The 14,716-nt window shown below is 38.1% G+C and overlaps 1 protein-coding gene across 1 annotated transcript; it reads right to left on the bottom strand.

The window, feature by feature from the left end:
• Positions 1-5,433: 5,433 nt before the first annotated feature.
• LOC126252337 (transcription factor Adf-1-like) lies at positions 5,434-5,921 on the bottom strand. Its single transcript, XM_049953224.1, has 2 exons — positions 5,574-5,921; positions 5,434-5,460 (listed from the first exon to the last, which is right to left on the bottom strand). Exons 1-2 carry the CDS (start codon positions 5,919-5,921, stop codon positions 5,434-5,436), a joined length of 375 nt encoding a protein of 124 aa, XP_049809181.1.
• Positions 5,922-14,716: the final 8,795 nt, after the last annotated feature.

Raw genomic sequence — 14,716 nt, 5'->3', positions numbered from 1 at the left:
CCTAAATTGATACAGTTACTAAACATGGTAATGAAAAATTGAAAAACCACACTTAATGTCCCAACAAATTCAAATAATATCACATCACAGCCAATACAGATTAAGTGTGGAATATACCAAGGAGACTCATTAAGTCCTTTCTGGTTCTGCCTTGCTCTGAACCCACTATCCAACATCCTAAATAATTATGGATACAATATTACTGAAACATACCAACACAAAATCACATATTTGCTATACATGGATGTTCTAAAACTACTGGCAGCAACAAATCAACAACTCAACCAATTACTAAAGATAACAGAAGTATTCAGCAATGATATAAATATGGCTTTTGGAACAGACAAATGTAAGAAAAATAGCACAGTCAAGGGAAAACACACTAAACAAGATGATTACATATTGGATAACCGCAGCGACTGCATAGAAGCAATGGAAAAAACAGATGGCTATAAATATCTAGGATACAGACAAAAAATAGGAATAGATAATAAAAATATTAAAGAAGAACTAAAAGAAAAATATAGACAAAGACTAACAAAAACACTGAAAACAGAATTGACAGCAAGAAACAAGACAAAAGCTATAAATACTTGTGCTACACCAATATTGACCTACTCATTTGGAGTAGTGAAATGGAGTAACACAGACCTAGAAGCACTCAATACACTTACACGATCACAATGCCACAAATATAGAATATATCACATACATTCAGCAACAGAAAGATTCACATTAAACAGAAAAGAAGGAGGAAGAGGATTTATCGACATAAAAACCTACATTATGGACAGGTAGACAATTTAAGAAAATTCTTTATAGAACGAGCAGAAACTAGCAAAATACACAAAGCAATCACTCATATAAATACATTGGCTACACCACTGCAATATCATAACCACTTCTACAACCCTTTAAATCACATAACATCAACAGATGCAAAGAAAGTAAATTGGAAAAAGAAAACACTACATGACAAGCACCTGTATCATCTAACACAGCCACACATCGATCAAGACGCATCCAACACATGGCTAAGAAAAGGCAATATATACAGTGAGATGGAAGGATTCGTGATTGCAATACACGATCAAACAATAAACACCAGATATTACAGCAAGTATATTATTAAAGATCCCAATACCACAACAGATAAATGCAGACTTTGCAAACAACAAATAGAAACGGTAGATCACATCACAAGTGGATCTACAATACTAGCAAATACAGAATCCCCCAGAAGACACGACAATGTAGCAAAAATAATACATCAACAACTTGCCATACAACATAAACTAATAAAACAACACGTTCCCACATACAAGTATGCACCACAAAATCTACTGGAGAATGATGAATACAAATTATACTGGAACAGAACCATTACAACAGATAAAACAACACCACATAACAAACCTGACATCATACTCACCAATAAAAAGAAGAAATTAACACAACTAATCGAAATATCCATACCCAATACAACAAATATTCAGAAGAAAACAGGAGAAAAAATTGAAAAACACATCCAACTGGGTGAGGAAGTCAAGGACATGTGGCATCAGGATAAAGTTGACATTGTACCAATTATACTATCAACTACAGGAGTCATACCACACAATATCCACCAGTACATCAACGCAATACAGCTACATCCAAACGTATATATACAACTACAGAAATCTGTAATTATTGATACATGTTCAGTTACCCGAAAGTTCCTAAATGCAATGTAACATATACCACACAGTTAAAAGGAAGTCACACTTGATCAAGGTGCGCGTCACTTTCCATTTTTAACTAGACATAATGTCTGAGAAAGGAGTATAATAATAATAATAATGATAATAATAATAACAATAATGACATTCATTTTTATTTCCAAACGAACTGGTAGATTGATCATTTGAGTGTTGCTACTTGTAAAACAAGTTCACTTGACCATCCTTTTTCTTCCCGAATCTTTCGATAACGTCATCATACTTTGTGTCTCAGCTCTCAAGTATTCGCAGTACTGATTTTTCAGCTGAGGTACAAGTAAGAGCTGCTAAGCGATCCTGTGCCTATTATTCCTCAAATACGTTTTTAAGTGAAGACAAAGAAAACGCCTTTCAACTAAAGCAAATTTTGCAGGAGTGGCAGAAATTAGGCAAAATAGTCTGAAAGCTTCTGGGAGAATTTGGTCCGTTTCTTTCACAGACATTCTTTTGATTATGTCTCCCAAACTGACAGAGTGAAATGTTGCTTTATGCTGGGAAGAAAATAGTCTCCACTTCTACACACAATTGCGAGTGACTGAAGGACACACTGCACATTTGTTACAATGAATCCACACCATCTATAGGGAAATGCTGAGTATAATCAGCGAAATGAGTGGTATTGCCTAAGTTAAGGAAGGTCAGTTAATCACAATGTGAAAATCTTGTTTCCACTTATGTAACAATATTATCCAATACCTCGAAGTACTCCTGTCTGAATTTTGACAATGTATTCATCTACCATTTCAGCTCTATTCATGAAAGCTTCGAGGAATTTAGAAAAAGTCGATCAATTTACCTTTGTTTTTAAAGTTATTCATGTAAGCTATGCATTCTGCGATAGCATTGTTGCAAAACTATGCCTCATTGTTTTTTCTGATGGATGTTGAAAGCAGTTCAGTCTTTAAAAACATGCTTCGAAAAAACAGAGAAAAGAAAAAGTCCAGAAGGCTATTATTGAAACCACGGGCTTCTCTTGTAGCCACTGCACTAGAATGTGGACTGTCAGTTACACAGGTCTGAAGGTGCGTTTACACAGCGATTTGTATCGGCACATGTATGAGATACATGTATATGCGACTTTCCGACATGTATCGCGACTTGTATGTGTTGACAAGTATCAACCTCATACAGGTATGAGCGTGCGTTTGCACTGGTTGATTTGTATCACTGTGCGATGGCTTCCGACGACGATTTGGAAGATTTCACTTTTTTATGTGCTGGTACACTTGCTCTTTTGGAAGATGGTAGGAAGAAATGGGGGAGGAAGCGTAGATGGTGGCAGAGAGAGTTTCTTCGCAAACGCGCTACTCACGGAGCTTACACAATGCTCGTTCAGGAATTAACGCTGGAGGATGGCGCATATTTTAGAAATTATGTTAGGATGAGTATGGAGGATTTCCGCGGTTTGTTATCTCTTGCGGATCCTCTTGTGTCCAAAACCAGCACAAACTTTCGGGAAGCGATTCCACCAGAGGATCAGTCGGCAGTAACACACCGTTTTTTGGCCACTGGGGATTCCTTTTCTATGTTAATGTATCTGCATAGAATATCAAAAAGTGCCATATGCAACATTATTCTTCGTGTTTGCGAGGTCACTGTGCTAGTTTTATCACAAGAAGTGAAGGTAAAAGTTTTATATATATCAGAGTATGTAATACATCATACAATTTTTCCTGCATCTGGCACGTATATCAATTTTTTGCTATTATTCCGGCGGCCTCGCGTGATAATGTCGACAATGGATGCTAATGCCGACAATCGTGTGTGAGACGTCGGCATTAGCAATCGCGCGACAATGCGAATGTTTTGTCATGAAATCTTCGTTTTACGAGGGCAATTACTTTTAACGAGCGGACGAGGGTACATACAAGTAAATGTCAACTGGGAACAGCAGCACAAATTTTCTACCGCGTCGTTGATGTTGCCAACATAACCACGTGAGGCTGCTGGAATAGGAACTAAAATTTTAACGGCACATACATTTTGCACCATTAATTTCTCAAATTTTGCTGAAATGGGTTAGCTTTTAGTTCTTTGGAACGACTGACATGCTTCACTCAGTAATACAATATCACAATTTCTGAGGATACTTTCTGCACAGTAAAGATATCCAACAACATTAATTTGTATTTAGTTTTATTAAGTAGTACTTGACAGCACATGACATGCATATTTCAACATTTATGCATCTTTTTAAAGAATCCATAAATTATGTTGCATTTGCATCTATTAGTTCATCGTTTGCCTCCTGCAGACATCTGTATATTCCGTTCTCAAGTCTTGCCATAATTCTAGTATGGCCATTTTCATAAAGAAATCTGAGCTTATTGGCGATAAAGTCACCCAAGTGGGTAAACTGGTCCCTTTTTCTGCCTGCTAAATTGTCGCCAACTTTTCTTAAGGTCTGTAAAAGACCTTCTCGGTCTTTATCCAAGTCTCTCCTGGCTCTCTTCAGTGCACTTGATCTACCTCTTCCAATCGGACTTGGAGATCCACTTTCACGTGGAGGCACAGAGATGACTGGAGGGGTTTCCACTTCCACAATGTCTTGTGGGGGCGTGGCAAATGTCACCTCCTCCATTTCTGTTACATCGAAAGGGAAACTAATGCTTCCTTCTCCTTCTCCTTCACCATCTCCTTCTGTGGCTGGGGTTTCCATGACCTTTAAAATACATAACACATTTCTAAGGCAAAGTGAGCTATATGTTATACATACATTATAATCAAAGTATCTTAATGTATTGAGAATTTTTTGAGTGTCCATGCGTAAATTAATTTAAAAAAGTAACAATTTTCATTCCAGCTTCCTGCTACTGAAGAGGAATGGCTGAAAATTGCCAAAGAATATGAAGAAAAATGGAATTTCCCCAGGTGTTTTGGAGCTATAGATGGGAGGCACATTGACATTGTGGCACCATCCAACAGTGGAACAGTTTATTTTAATTATAAAGAGCGCTTCAGCATTGTTTTGCTAGCAATTGCTGATGCTAATTATAGAATAATTTACGCTGATGTTGGCACACAGGGGAGGATTTCAGATGGTGGTGTCCTTAAAGACACCACATTTTACAAAATGTTAGAAACCAAAACTCTAAATTTACCATCATCAACTCCTCTTCCTGGTAGGAGCAAGCCGGTTCCATATGTTTTCGTCGCTGACGAAGCCTTTGGCCTAGAGGAAAATATTGTGAAACCATTTCCAGGTCTGCATGAAAAAAATAGTTGGCAATGTATTTTTAACTATAGAGCATACAGAGCAAGAAGAGTAATTGAAAATGTATTTGGGATTATATGTGCTGTTTACAGAGTGCTGAGGAAGCAAATGCCTCTCAGTCTGGAAAAGGCTACAGTGGTGGCATTAGTCTGTGTTTAATTGCATAATTTTCTTTAAAACAGAAAATCTCAAAGGTATTGTCCAGCAGGAACATACGACAGAGAGGGAGATGATGGCAGCGTAATACCTGGGTCCTGGAGGGACACCCCTACTGTGCTGGAGCCACTGCCCAGAACTGGCCGAAGAACTTCATTGCTGAATGACAACAGAAGAGAATATGCTGAATACTTCTGCAGCATTCAGGGCTCCATCCCATGGCAGTATGGAAAATAAGTTCCACATCATTGTTAAATGAAGACATAAAGGAATATGCTCTATTCTCCTGCAGTATTCAGGACTTCAAACCATAGCAGTATGGAGAATCGTCTTTTTCAGTGATATCGTAAATAATTGTATATATTCACATTACGTAAAGCATTAGAACGAAAAAAATGTTGCCAAATATATGATTAATAAAATAATATAAGAAATTTACTTACCGGTACTACTTCATGTGTGCTCCTATGAGAGAGTGGTTTGTAATTGTCTCTTATGAACTTCTTACTTTCAAAAGCATAGCATGTAGAGTGGTACACATTGCTCGTGGCACTTCCAGTTCCTTTGCTGTTCTTCCTTTTCGCTAACTCGCGACTATATTGGCTTTTTAAATAATGCCACTTGTCCTCACATTCCTTCCTTGACACGTTAAATGCCTTAGCAATTTCCTCCCACTCGTCGTACCTTTTCTGAGTGTTCTTACAGTCTCCTAGTTTCACATCCCATATACAGGGATGCCTGCGCACTGCCTTTATAAAATGCAGTGTATTTTGCTTTGACCAAGAACTCATCGCAAATTTTAAAGTATTACACGCGGGCACAACACGCAACACAATATGCAAACATCTACACAACAAACGACAGTTGGCACCTCCAAAACTCAAACAGCCGCCAAAAAGCCTGGTACCACGCGTGCGCTAATCGTCAAAATAAGCGGCAGGCGAAAAGACGACAGGAAATGATGGTACTGCGCAGGTACGAGTTCTTCAAATGTCACTCATACATGTCGCGTATATGGCCAAAAAGCGATATACAAAATATATACACGACATGTATGAGCTTGAGGGTCCGCATACAAGTTCCGTGAATTTTTGTATGAGGTGATGTATCGCGACATGTCAAATTGACATGTCGCTCATACATGTCGCGATACATGTATCCCAGTGTAAACGTACCTTGAGACATAAAATTTTTTTCAAATTTATTAAGTGATTTTTATGTTGTTTTCAACGCTGATTTCGGGGAAAATAGTGAAAAAGTTTTATCACATACAGTTATTTCACAAACTGCTTGTCTAGTTTTAGCTTTTTTCGATATTTCATCACTATGGTGAGTTTGAATTTTGGTTTTTAGGATCTCCATAAACTGTTATTTAGCCTTTTTATACAAGATATACGTAAAATAAAGAGTAATTAGGAGAAACCAGCAGTATTTTCATGTCAGTGCCTATCTGTCACACTGCTCCTTCCCCCACCATCACCAAGCAGTGAGCTTCTGCTATTGTCCTTTTGTTCACAGTACCTCTTCACTCTGTGCTGTTCATGTGTTGTTGTTACTAGTGCTTTAAAGTAGTGACTGTTTTCTTGTGTTGTGAAGTTGTTTTAAGGACAATGGACAATGGCTACCACAGGATGTATAAACTCGCCAGCTTGCTTCTGCTACATTTGAGGTAACTGTACCGTTAGAAAGCAACAAAGAAACATTTCCGATTTTCTTGAAAAAGTATTTTACGCCTATTTTGGTTAAAGTTAGGCGATCAAGATAAGCCTTGGGCCCCACACAAAGTTTGTTCAATGTGTGTGGAAGAACTGAGGCAATGGTTTCAACGTAAAAAGCAGTCATTACGTTTTGGAATACCAATGGTTTGGAGGGAGCCCAAAAATCCTAGAGATGATTGCTATTTTTGTTCTTGCAATGTACACCCCTGGAAATTGAAATAAGAACACCGTGAATTCATTGTCCCAGGAAGGGGAAACTTTATTGACACATTCCTGGGGTCAGATACATCACATGATCACACTGACAGAACCACAGGCACATAGACACAGGCAACAGAGCATGCACAATGTCGGCACTAGTACAGTGTATATCCACCTTTCGCAGCAATGCAGGCTGCTATTCATTTCCACCTGGCGCCTCAGTTGGACCAGCGTTCGTGCTGGACGTGCAGACCGCGTGAGACGACGCTTTATCCAGTCCCAAACATGCTCAATGGGGGACAGATCCGGAGATCTTGCTGGCCAGGGTAGTTGACTTACACCTTCTAGAGCATGTTGGGTGGCACGGGATACATGCGGACGTTGAAAGGTGGCTACACTGAGCCACAGCGCCAGAGATCGCTAGAGAGCATTGTTCCGCCGCCTCCACGGGCTGTCATTATTGAGATGTGCTAGAGGTCACTGCTTGGGGAGAGCTCGTAGTAGTCAGTTGGTGTTCAGATGTGCTAGTAGGGAGTGCTTGCTGAGATGTGATACTGAAAGGTTCTTGTTCAGATGTGGTAATAGCGAGGCGGTGTGGAGATATATTGTAATTATGAGAGTGATTTTGGTCAATATATGAAGGTAACGAAACTTGATTTATTTTTCATTATTTCCATGTTTTAAATAATGTGCCATTACAGGTTCAGTCAACAAAGCATCTGGCTTGGGTTCTTGGATTAGAGTGTAATTGTGGTTCTCTTGAGTAATTATGGTATTTGTATTTTCTTTAATTAATTCAGTATAATGTTATTTAAAAATTGTTGTGTTGTTGAAGAAGAACCGTGCCAGATGCGTACGTTGAGTCACACTCCCACACACAGAACAGTTACTCTTGTGCTTGTTGTTGCGTTGGTTTTATAGTTGCTGGGGGCTTAATTAATTAACTGTGTTAATGAAAATTTCCATTTCATTCTTTGTTATTGTTCTAAGCAGTCAGATTGCGTAACAATAACAGTCAGGGCCAACCGTTACGAGACTTCATAATCGGACAGACAGCTACTAAAGCAAAAAAAAAAAAAAATTTAAAATTATTTGCATTAATATTTTTATTAAGCCCCCATGCACGTGGCGACCCTGCCAGGATCGTCCCTTGGAATTCTTCTGATTGTAGAAATAGTAGACAGTAGGATTGTTGTAGTAATTTGTAGTTAGTAATTGTAGTCTATATTGCATGTGTAGATTTGGTAATTAGCATTCTTCTAATGGTATTTTTCAAAATTTAATTTTTATTGCCTTGTATACGCGTTTGACAATTTAATGCAATTATTTCAATTGTTCGTTAAACGTGTTTGAGGGAAGCATTTCGTGTGAAGGGTATTGTTGGAGATAAAGAGTCATTGTGTGTAATTTTCATATAGTGACGAGTTTTGTATATTTTGTAAATGATTACGCGATCAATGAAAAAGGCAAAAATGATGAATAGTGAGAATGACGAAATTGTTGACATGGCGAACTCGCCAACACAGGAGAACAGTATGTTGAATAATGAAGTGGAAATCAATTTAATAAGTCGGGAAAGTAGTCCGGAACCATTTCAAAATTTTTCTCAATCAGAAAATTCACAGAATACGAGATTAACGATAGAAAATTCTGGAATAGCATCAAACACAGATAGCTTTACAGCTATGACGAATGAAACTGGTTTTGCGGGAAATGTTAGGGGCGAAAGGAATTGCGAACAAGCTAATATGGAGCAGTTGATGGGTGCAATATTAAATTTGGGATCACAAATAGGAACAATTAAAACACAGATGGGAACAATGGAAACACGGTTAGACTCACTGGGATCACAGTTACGATCTGAATTAAAAACAGATAGGGGAACAATGGAAACACGGTTAGACTCACTGGGATCACAGTTGGGATCACAAATAGGCACAATTAAAACAGAGATGGAAACAATGGAAACACGGTTAGATTCACGAATAGGGACATGTTTCAAAAATATGAAAGATCAATTAAAGAAAGAAATCAGAGAAGAAGTACAACCGATTTTGAATGCTCACAATAATAGATTAATTGCAGTAGAGATTAGACAAAGGGAACAGGATAGAGAACAGGAGGAGAGAGATCGCGTGATAGTACAGAAATTTTCAGAGTTAAATTTACAACGTGCACACGATAAGGAAGAAATATTTGAGAGAATCGAGGAATCCGTACCAAATGACAGAATAAATAAACTAACACAACAATATGAACAGTTAACTACCAAATGTGTTAATACTGAAACCCGAGTCGTGACACTTACGGAAGACGTAAATAGACAGAAAGAACAAATAGGTGATTTATCGGAAAGAGTTGAGGAGATTTCAGATAAATTGACAAGTCTTAGTTTAAATGGGGATAGAGATTCAGATGATACAGCTCCATTACCATTTGCAGAAACCGAAGAGTACCAGAACATAAATAAGCATGTTGAAAATCAGGGAAAATTTAATGAACGCGTTAAAAGGGAAGTTGAGGCATTACGAAAGCAAGTCAAACAAATCGAAGGCGAAATTGTAGGAAAGGACAGTAGAAGAAATTTAGAATCACAGATAGCAGAGGGCTTTGAAGATAATAATTTGTTTCATTTACGGGATGCAACAAGAGAGCGCCAGGCGCGGGAACTTGACAATAATCGACATTGGGACTGGGACAGACGCGGTAGGTCTTTGTCGCCGCGAGGCGGAAGCTTTGACTGTAAACACTTCTTGACTGTTCGGAAATTTAAGATCTTTTGCAATTCTAGGAATGACATACGTCCATGTTCATGGTTGGATCGATTTACGTGCGCACTTCCACCAAATTTGCCACTGAGTCACAAACTGAAATTAATGTGCAGCTATTAAAGTCCTCAGGGGATTCACTACACTAAGTGAATATGTGCAGTAGCGATCACAGGGCCCCGAGCTGTAGTGGTGCTATTTCCCTTTTAGTTTTCTGCACCGCTGCCTACTCTTTCACTATTCTTTGCATCTATAAAAACAATTCTTCTACTATCCATCTATCTAGACAGTAGGTAAAGATTAACCGGATTTGACTGTTTTACCCAAAAGTGACTTCGGAAATTACCGTTTGGACTTACTGTATCTTCAGCAGCATTCATTCGTAGCTTAAATGAAATTTTACCTGTTTGTCTTCGTGACAATATTACTTCCTATGTTGACGACATTCTTATTGCTAAACGTTCTTGGAGTGAGCACAACAAAATTTTGGATTCATTATTACGTATTTTTGCACGAGTTGGCATGACAGTGAACTTGGAAAAATCTGAATTTGGTCGTTCTCAGGTGAAATTTCTCGGTCACATTATTTCTACAGAAGGTATTCTCCCTGATCCAGAGAAACTAGACGCTATTCATAATTATGCTGTTCCTACCACAAAACGTGATGTTCGTAGTTTCCTTGGTGTCTGTAATTTTCTTAGACGCTTTGTTAGATTGGACAATTTGGCCACACCTCGTTTATGTGAATTATCTGGAAAAAATTCTAATTGGTGTTGGGATGAGGAAGCTCAGTCAGAATTTGAACAACTTCGTGATGCTTTAGTTGCTGCCCCACTTCTTTCACATCCGGATTTATCTAAAGATTTTTGTTTGGCGACGGACTCATCATACAAAGGCCTAGGTGCACATTTATTTCAAGAGATAGAAGAAAACGGCGTTGTAGTACAGAAAACTGTTGCCTTTGGAAGCCGTGTTCTCTCTAAATCAGAGAAGAATTATTCGATTACGGAACTTGAAGCTTTGGCTGTTGTATGGGCCTTCACAAAATTTCGCACATTTTTGTTTGGCAGACATACTAAGGTTTACACCGATCATCGAGCTCTGGAATTTCTTATGTCGACAAAATTAACTCATGGCAGATTGTCACGATGGGCGTTGTACCTACAGGAATTTGATTTTAGTATTGTTTACATACAGGGATCTTCAAATATTGTTGCTGATGCTTTATCACGTGCACCTATGGGTTTGAAACAAAGTGCCGAAGTGCCGAAGAGGACGGCAAAGAAAACCATTATTGTTTGATGTACATTCAAGGTGTTGCGTTTGAGAACTTTATTTCGTCTTCGCTCCAGGACATCGCTAAGGAGCAAAATAAGGATCCAATCTGGAATGACATTAAGGAGAAGTGGAGGAGAAAGGAAAGCGTAGCGAGTATGAACGCGGATCTTTGCTCTGTTTCTCGATGGGCACAGAACCTAGGTCTGAAACTAAACCCCAAGAAATCCCAGGTCATACTTATATCTCATCCAAAGTTAATCAGTCGGCACTTTCACGAAACAGTCCCTCAAATACACCTCAATGGTACCCAACTACCATACCAAAAAACAGTAAAAGACCTTGGAATAATCTTGGATGAACACCTAAACTGGGAAGAACAAACAGTTACAGCTTGCCGGAAATCGCTCTCCTCCCTACATGCAATTCAGAAATTTAGAAAAATATTTCCAACCAATGTTAAACAAAAATTAGTCCAAACACTAGTCTTGCCTAATCTTTACTACTGTGATGTAGTTCAACACGGCACAAATAGTGAAAATTCGAGACGCCTCGAGCTAGTGATGAACGCTTGCGTTAGATACGTATGCAATATACGGTTGTATGATCATATCAGTCCTTCATACTCCCAGCTAGGTTGGATACGCCCACATAAGGCACGCGATCTCCACACGATGTGCTTACTTCATCGATTTCTTAGCCACTGGTGCCCCCAATACTTATCTTCTCACATTAAACACCTATCATCATTCCACAACCGCAATACCAGATCGGATACGTCTAGCATCTTGGCTGTACCTTTACATAACACAAAATCTTTCTCCATGTCATTCTCCATCTCAGCCATACGACTATGGAACGCGCTCCCCTGTGATCTGCGTCTTATCCGGAACCACTCAACATTCAAGAGTGAACTCAAGACTTACATATTAGGGACGGTATAGCCACCATTGTTGGGCCCCTCTCATCTCTTTCTTTCTCCTCTCCATCATAGCTTCGAATTTTACCATTCTATTTCTCTTCCTCTAACCTATCTACCTCTTCTATATCTCTTTCACCCCATTCTATCGTCTTATGTCTCTGCTTGATGAGAATAACTCACAAGCTGCAAGAATATAACGAGAAAATTCCCAACTAGCAATAGGACTGACATTCATAAAAGAAAAATATGTTTACTTTCATATACATAGTCATTATTATTATTATTATTATTATTATTACTATTATTATTCTTCTTGATTGTTATAATTAATTTTGATTGTTATAATTATCATTGTACTACGTTTATAATCTCTATTTTTTTCTTAACATTAATACTGTATAACATGTAATATGTCCTTAATGTTCTGTAGAAACTGAAATTTGTTGAATCTGAGTAAGCCTGGTTAGGTGTAAGAGAGGGCCTGAAGGCCCTAATCTTGCCAGGTAAAATAAATGCATAAATAAATAAATAAATAAATATTATTTAGTTCGCAATGATATTCTTTTCAAACGAAAATCGGTCGACAACTCTGTTTGGTTAGTTTGTATTCCTGATGAGTGGGTCAATAAATTGATTTGGTACACACATTTCAGTTATGCGCACTTTGGTCCCAGAAAATGCTTTCATAAATTACGAGAAAATTGCTACTTCAGTAATATGGAAAAACGTATTCGATCTGTTCTTGCCAAATGCAAATTATGTCAAAAGGCTAAGCCGCCAACAGTTTCTCACAGAGCACCGTTGTTTCCTATCATTCCAGCGAAATTAAAGGAGATGGCTGCAGTCGATTTGTTCGGTCCAGTGGTTCGTTCTACTAATGGTTTTGCGTATATTTTCGTAGCAGTGGAATTAACATCAAAATATGTGTGTTTTACACCTTTACGCAAAGCAACAGCTCGTTCAGTATCTAATGCTTTCATCAAACATTTTCTTAAGGAAGTTGGTCATGTTGATAAGGTTATATCAGATAATGGATCACAGTTTCGCTCTAAAATTTGGCTTCGTACTCTACGGCGTCGTAAAATTAAACCAATTTTCATTTCACTTTTTCACCCTCAATCTAATCCTTCAGAGAGATGGATGAAGGAAATCAATAAATTGTGTCGTCTTTATTGTCATCAGAATCACAGAACGTGGGATCAGTATCTTCATCTTTTTCAAAACATTCTGAATGAACTTCCTAATGATTCAACTTCTTTACCGCCTACACTGATATTAAAGAATAAAGCACCGACAAATCGCATTTCTGAAATCGTTCCTTTTCCGCCTTCACGGAAACTGCGGCATTCTGAAGTTGTCAACCTGGCTCTACAAAATATTGCATCGGCGGCTGCTAGAAGAGAGAAATCAGCGAAACGTCCTGGTCGTTTAAAAATCTTGTCGGTTGGCCAGAAGGTGTTAATTAAGTCCCACCGTTTGTCTCATAAAGGAAAAGGCTTGTGTCGCAAATTTTTTCTGCTTTATAACGGTCCATATAGAGTTCGCAAAATTATACATGATAACACCGTTGAAGTAGAAACTCTTAAATCTCGACGCTCTAAGGGAATACATCACATATCTAACGTAAAAATTTTTGTGGAATGACATACTTGTGAGAAACCAACAGTTTACGTAAACATGGAGAGAGTACAAGGATACCGCGCTGTGTTTGGCGGCGGCACATACTCAAAGCAACAGTCAGTCTGCGCGCCGCACAAGGCAGTCGTTGACCGCAAACAATTACCTTCCTACGTCACGCGCCTACAGCTGATCGAGCGCTCAGTGCGAATGCACTGACAGACGTAAACAAATACACAGTCTAATTTCTCCGACTAAATTCTGTATAAAGCTATAAGGACTTCATAAATTATGTTATTAACGTTCAGTATTTTTCAGGATACGGTTGTATAAAGTATTTAAGACCTTCAGGTAAATTCTGTGCGTGTCCGACGTTAAGACGACTTGCTTTGGAGAAAATTTTCAGGAAGAAGGTCATTTCGAAGATGAAACTAATAAACTAAAAAGGGTAACTATTAATTGAGTTTATTTTTCAGGTAACATAATTTCACTTAGGTACGTACTTTAGACGTAATTTGCTGCTCGCGATTACGTGACTCATACTTTGTGTTAAATTTTATGTTCTATGAAATTACTTGTGAAGCGACGTGCTTGTGTACATTTACTGATTTTGACAATTATTGATTAATGAACAGTGTTATTACTTGCGTATATTATGCATCGCTTGGCTGCTATGCTTTTTCACTGACGTCATATTTTTTTTATTATGTGCCTGCTGTGCTTAGTTGTTTAAATTATAATTGTCACCTGATTAATTGTGCTGATGTGGTTAGATATATAAGTTATACTTTGTGATTTATCTGCTTGCGCCTTCATGTTTACTTATTAAGATTACATATGAAGATTTATTTGCTTATGGCGATGTGATTCTAATGACCTGTTTATTGTGTAAGGCATGTTTGCTGCTGTGCGTATGGATTGCATATTTACACATTTCTGTTTTGTTGTCATAACTACTCTTCAATCTAGTATATAGAAATGCTGATATACTGTGTACAAATATAGAGTTTAGGTTACACTGTGGTATTAATTATAGATTGTTCACTTGGCAGAGCCTTGTTGTAGGGATTGTGCTGCATCCACTT

This window comes from Schistocerca nitens, chromosome 4 (genome assembly GCF_023898315.1).
Source record: "Schistocerca nitens isolate TAMUIC-IGC-003100 chromosome 4, iqSchNite1.1, whole genome shotgun sequence".
NCBI classification, from domain to species: Eukaryota; Metazoa; Arthropoda; class Insecta; order Orthoptera; family Acrididae; genus Schistocerca; species Schistocerca nitens.
This window is presented reverse-complemented; position numbering and strand designations above follow the sequence as displayed.

Bases quoted from the DNA above. Each gene is read 5' to 3' on its own strand.
- LOC126252337 (XM_049953224.1), bottom strand. From the start codon at position 5,921: ATGAGTTCTTGGTCAAAGCAAAATACACTGCATTTTATAAAGGCAGTG. The intron at 5,461-5,573 runs GTAAGTAAATTT...TCACTGAAAAAG, and splicing joins GCACACATGAAGTAGTACCG to ACGATTCTCCATACTGCTAT.